The 6,351-nt window shown below is 45.6% G+C and overlaps 1 protein-coding gene across 1 annotated transcript in view; it reads right to left on the minus strand.

The window, feature by feature from the left end:
- The window catches only part of col12a1b (collagen, type XII, alpha 1b), a 144,018-nt gene that overhangs the window by 92,785 nt on the left and 44,882 nt on the right, over positions 1-6,351 (minus strand). The window contains exons 13-16 of the mRNA XM_015039518.1: positions 5,153-5,345; positions 4,034-4,158; positions 977-1,126; positions 504-623 (exon numbers count right to left, since the gene is read on the minus strand). Coding sequence (XP_014895004.1) covers positions 504-623; positions 977-1,126; positions 4,034-4,158; positions 5,153-5,345 — 588 coding nt within the window. The remainder of the gene's footprint in view (positions 1-503; positions 624-976; positions 1,127-4,033; positions 4,159-5,152; positions 5,346-6,351) is intronic.

Below are 6,351 nucleotides of genomic sequence, written 5' to 3' on the forward strand. Positions count from 1 at the left end.
TTTTTCCCTAATCGTAATCCTCCCCAACCAAGCCTTTCCCCCCCCAGGTAATGCCCTTCCCAGGTGTTCCCTCCCCCAGATGTTCCCTCCCCGGGTGTTCCCTCCCCGGGTGTTCCCTCCTCCAGATGTTCCCTCACCTGTCATGGTGTTCCCTCCCCCAGGTGTTCCCTTCCCAGGTGTTCCCTCCCCAGGTGTTCCCTCCCCCAGATGTTCCCTCCCCGGGTGTTCCCTCCTCCAGGTGTTCCCTCCTCCAGATGTTCCCTCCCCCAGATGTTCCCTCCCCCAGGTGTTCCCTTCCCAGGTGTTCCCTCCCCAGGTGTTCCCTCCCCCAGATGTTCCCTCCCCGGGTGTTCCCTCCCCGGGTGTTCCCTCCTCCAGATGTTCCCTCACCTGTCATGGTGTTCCCTCCCCCAGGTGTTCCCTTCCCAGGTGTTCCCTCCCCAGGTGTTCCCTCCTCCAGATGTTCCCTTCCCAGGTGTTCCCTCCCCCAGATGTCCCCTCACCTGTCATGGTGTTCCCTCCTTTGTACGGCAGACTGTTGACGGCGTTCAGCAGTGACTCTCGGGTCGGGTGTGCGTTCAGGTGCCACTCGGTTCTCGGGTCACCGCTGTACTGGGCCAGAGCTGCAGGACAAACAGAACCATCAGTTAACAACGACATCGTGACCCCTCACTGCTGACCCCTGAGCGTTTCTATGCAGACGACTTTCGGCTCTTTTAATCCCTTTTAGTCTGAAAAGCTGCTGAAATGTTGAAGCATCAAACTGAAACCGTAAAGCTTCAGCAGCAGCTACATTTCATTTCCTTTGGGATCAATAAAGTGTCTTTAACTGAACGACTGAACATCCTGATGATTGGTCGTCTGCTGACCCAACTGAGGGAACTCTGGGATTATACTGGGATTATACTTGGATTATTATGTTGCTCCGAAATGTTGCTAAGCTTCAAACGACGGCGTGAAAGCGAGGGACGGTTACCGATCTGGACGTTGTTGGGGCCGATGTCGAACACGCCGACCATGCGGGCGATGAAGTTGCGGATGGTTTTGAAGTTGATGCGTCCGATGCTCCAGGAGCCGTCCACCAGAAGGACGATGTCGGCCTTGGCCGACGTCCGGCACTGGCTGTCTGCAGAGACACGAGGCGGGCCGGCGTCACATGGGCCGACCAGAACCGGCCGGTCCAACTACCAAAACTGGAGCTCAGAGGATCTCAGCCGCCATGTTGGATCATTCTAAAGATTTTCATTCGTCTTTAATGAGACGTTTCCTCTCTGATCTGTTTAAATTATCTTCACTGCATGGTAGTGAGTGAATAATGCTGTGGGATTTTTGTAACCCTCTCCTGACTGATACATTTGTTCAATCAGATGTTTGGGAACTTCTTTTCAGTTTAGTTAGTGAAGCTAGAAATCTTGGGGGAAGCCTCTTCCTCTCATGCAAAGGCTGATTTTAGACATGATCTGACACCATCTAGTGGTTGGAGTGTGAACTACACATGTTTCTTGGAAACAATGGGCGGTAATCTCCATAAATAATCTATATATAACTGCCCAAATACAATATTTTCTTTACCGTGAAACGGGATAAAAGTGTCTAGGACAGATTTCAGTAAGCTGTATCTGAAACACTGCAGGACAAATATCAAAACAATATAAAACAATATATGTTCATATTCAGTTTGAGCTCCTGGGAGCGTGAAGCGAAGGGATTCAACTGAAACACTGTAGTGACGCTAAATCAATAGATATTTAAATACATATTTTAACTCAATGCGAAGGTTTTGGTTAAACATCAGTAAAATAATCTGAAACGTTTATTTAATTCCTTAAGTGCCTGCTGTCGCTAATTAGCATCATAGCTAAGTTGACACTAGTTACAGAAAATGTTCAGATTGATACTCTGATTAATTCGCATTTTTTGAACCATTGGATATAAATTCAGGTCTTAAGTGTTTGATTAAAGTTGGAATGAAAAGCTGCTTAAAGGGCCGGTGTGGGGCGTGAATACTTATTCTGGCTGTCTGCTGTTTATGTTCCTCCCTCTGCTTTGTTGGTTTTCCAGCTGATTATCGTCTCATTAGAGGTGAGAAAAGCTTTGAACTGATCTGGTTTTAATGACGGTGTGTCCTGCTGAGCTCTACCACGTCGGATCGGTTCACATGACGAGAAGCGACAGAAAAGAAGAAGAAGAGAAGCTGCAAATCACAACCAATCACTTTACAGACATTTCAGTAACATCATATAACAGCAGTGACAGTTCATGTTGCTGCAGCAGATCCAGTGTGTCCAGCAGGTCGGCTGCGTTGTTTTCCTGCAGCAGTGGCGAATGCTCGGCGCTCCTTCAGCGACCTGCAAGAGGAAAAACATCGGCTCGTCCCTCTGCAGGACGGCACGCCGCCGGACGCCCGGCGTTACACACAGCGCTGCCTCCCTGCCCTGCAGAACCAGGCGCTCTGCAGGCGCTGCTGGAATAGAACCAGCAACCCCACAGTTTCCTGTAGGCCTGAAAGCAGCAGCAGGTCTGAAGCATCTGACAGGAACTTGGTACAGATCCAGCGGTCTGGGGATCATCTCGTCACATAAACACACGTCCAGTCAGGACAGAAACGATTCTGAATTAAACAAAATAACTTTAAATAATAAAAACAAACTTTTACACACTCCTTTAGTTTTTCTACATGCTCTGCAAACATAAACTGAGATTTCAAACGGAGAAAATTAATGATTTTCAGCATTTTCCACTAACAAAAATCTGAAAAGTGTGGCATGCTTTTATATTTGTCCCTCGTGAGTCAGAATGTAGCAGGATGCTTCCTTTAGGGTTTATATCTGCAGACATTATGAGGTAAATTAATGAACCTGTGCAGGTGGAACATCCAGATAAATATTTTACATAGTGGCTCAAGAAATGCTGACATACAACCTGAAGTGTAAAGAGTGAACATATTGGTAGGCTTAATAAGCATTTTTATATTACACTTCTGTTTTTCTTAAACCTTAAGGTTTTGTTTTGTAATTTCTGCCACTAGGGGCAGTATTTTGATTTGCTTTTTCATCTGACAAATAGATCAGATGAAAACCAACCGTCTGTGATCGGCTTTAAGTTATGAATGCTAAAAAACTTTACGTGTGAAAGATAAATGAAATGAAAGCAGCTCACCTTCTGGACCAGATTAACTGGAGGTTAACAAAAGCTGCTTGTTCCATATTCAGGGAACGTAAATATGGAAATATGTCATTTTTCATGAGGGGAGGACCATTTGCTGAACGGATGAAGCAGTTTGTTCCATGAAAGATCAGGATGAGCTGATCATTCGAACGTCTACAGTCTGTTACGCGAAATTCACATTTTACACATTTTTTTAGTTCAAACTGCTTCTAAAAAACACCCAGCTGCGTTTTGGCAGTGAGTTCACGTTCTTTGGTTTCTGGAAAACGAGCCGTTTCAAAAACCTCCTGAGTCACACAGCCCGTTACCTAGCAACCCCAGGAGAGTTCAGCCCGTTACCTAGCAACCCAACCTGGGTTGCATTATGTTTGGTCAGCTAGTTTACCGCAACATTCACTATACAATGGCTGCTGGAAAAGCAGCAAGTTTTGTTGTTGACTTGCTGCTTTCTGGGTGGTTGTGCAGGAAGCTCCACTAATGCTTTTCAAAGATGTACAGTTGTAAAATTGCACATATTTGCAGCCATTTTTAGGTGAATGTAAACACTGAGTTGGGGGCGTGGCCAGCAGCAGCTGATTCTGTGCAAAAACTGTAACGAACATGTTTTGTTTAGGCCACAGATCGATGCTAACCTAGCAGCCCTAGGGTTAGGGTTAAAGAGCGTTTCAGATTATTCTGAAGTAAACTGAAAGCAGAGCCTGAAATCTGCACCAAGTTTCAATCAGCAATCCCCAAACCACGCTGACATCAATTGGCCCGACTGCAGGAAAGCGTGGGCTGCCCAGCAGCTGGCCAGAAACAGGAAGTCAAGTGACAGCGCCTGGTTCTGACAGGAAGTGGTGTGAGGAGGATGATCTGATTTTACCAGAGGGATCCAGAGGCGGCGGTTCCGGTTCATCCATCAGCGTGGTTTTCTCCTCCCCGGCCAGCGGCGAGCTCACGCCGCCGTCAAACATCCCGAAAACAGCCACAGAGTACTTGGTTCCCGCCCTGCAGGAGACAAACGACATCACTTCCTGTTCCCAGACAGAAAGGGGCGGAGCTCCAGGAAGACCTTCATCCCAATCAGAACCACTGTTTGGGTTCAGAACCAGCTGGGCCCACTTCTTCAGCATTCCAATCAGTTCCTGCACAGGATGATGCTGCCACCACCAAGCCTCACCATGAGGATGACCAGCAGCTTGACGTTCGTCTCATCTGACCGCCGACCGTTTCTCCAGATGAAACATCCATCAACTTTCAGGAAACATGTTTGTAGTCAAAGTAAAGAGGAGCAGCTGTAAGGCACGGCGGTGGCAGCATCATTACAAGTGGAACAATGAAACATGAACACAGAGAGATGATCCCAAAGCTCTGACCTCTGATGGACGAAGAGGAAGCAGGTCTCTTCATTTGAAATGTTTATTAAAAACTACATATTTATTAAACCGTCACATCATGACAGTTTGACCTGCTCTCTGAAGACCTGGGACAAAAACAACCAATCAGAGGCAGGAGGCGGGGCTTAGCGCTGTCAATCAAAGTTATGCTGTTGCTGCTAAATATGCTAACGGAGGAGAAACAGCTTACTGTTACAGAAAAACTATGGCTATGCTAACTAGCCTTAGCATTCATGCTAGCTGTAGACTAGCAGAGAGCAAAAAAGACAATCTTGTTTACATAGACTATAATTTATTTCATTTTTGCTTACTTTTTTTTCCAGTTCCAGTTAAATGTTTATTAGAGCTTAAAGTTTATTGATCTTTGAAAATAAAATTATGTCATTAATAATTACCACTGATTAATGGAAAATGGTCACAAAACAACAATATTATCGTTTATTGCAATAACTTGTTTATCGTGTAGCTGAATTTATTATTATAACAGGCCAAGATGTAAAATCATATTTGTTATGAAAGTTACATAGCGGGACACGTCAGAGCCTGTATGTATACTTATGAGCCTTTCTGACCAGAGAGAACCAAACACCTGCAGGTGAGCGTACCTGAGCTCCTCCAGAACCACTGTGTTGTCGTACGGACCGACCATGAGCTCCCCCAGGTCCACGTCGTTCCCAGAGGGGTGAAAGGTCACCCTGTAGCCCCGCACGTCACCCGGAGCCGGGTCCCAGGACACCCTGAAGCTGGTCTTAGTGGGTTCAGAGGTCAGCAGGTTCCTGGGGGCCTTGAAGGCCGGCACTGCAAGGGACAGAGGAGGACAGAGGAGGAGGCGTCAGGACCCACTGCTGGGTGGGAGGAGGAGGACATAAGAGGACAGAGGAGGACGGAGGAGGACAGCGCCCCCTTCTGGAGGCCAGTGTACAATAAACCTGCCAACTTGTTTGTAGAGAAAATCAGAGGATTTGTGTAATGGCCGCTAGTAGCGCTGAGGTTCTGGTTCTGCTCTGCACCAGAACCAGAACATGGAGAAGCTGCATTCAGCTTCTATTCACCACAGATATGGAATAAACTTCCAGAAAACAGAACCCAGCCGAAACCCTGAGCTCCTTTGAACCCCGACTGAACCAGCCGATCTGATTAACAGTAAATGAAACTTCGATCGGTAAGTTTGACAAAATGTAACGTTTGTTGTTTGTGTCATAATTTATGATGTTATTTGAAATATAATCTGGATTCTTGCTAAAATGTTTTTCTCTAATAAACTGGAGTTTACAGCAGCTGCGTTTCTATTAACCATAAAATTGCTAAATTCGAATTATGAAAATAAATTTAATTAATCGAAACAAAAATTTTTATAATGCAAAGAAAACAGGAACGTTGTTCATGATCTTCACCAGTTGGGGGCAGTAGTACTGCAAAACCTATTTGCCAACCGCCAATAAAAGAAAGAAGAAGACAACAGGAAGTAGTTTGATGATGGCGCGGCGTGATTTCTAATATTTATCACATTATTAAAAACCTAAAATATTTAGAAATGATTTTAATTTAGTTTCTTATTTACTAGAAACAAATTAGGAAATTGTGTTTTATTGACATTTATGGAAAACTGACAGAAATGTGTTCATATTGGTAACTGAAGCGCAGCTACTGTCTGTGTCTCTGTGGACATGTCTCTGTGTCTCTGTGGACGAGTCTCTGTGGACGTGTCTCTGTGTCTCTGTGGACGAGTCTCTGTGTCTCGGTGGACGTGTCTCTGTGGACATGTCTCTGTGTCTCTGTGGACGAGTCTCTGTGTCTCGGTGGA

This window comes from Poecilia latipinna, unplaced genomic scaffold (assembly GCF_001443285.1).
Source record: "Poecilia latipinna isolate Pla-1442-1.1 unplaced genomic scaffold, P_latipinna-1.0 Scaffold475, whole genome shotgun sequence".
In the NCBI taxonomy this organism is placed as follows: Eukaryota; Metazoa; Chordata; class Actinopteri; order Cyprinodontiformes; family Poeciliidae; genus Poecilia; species Poecilia latipinna.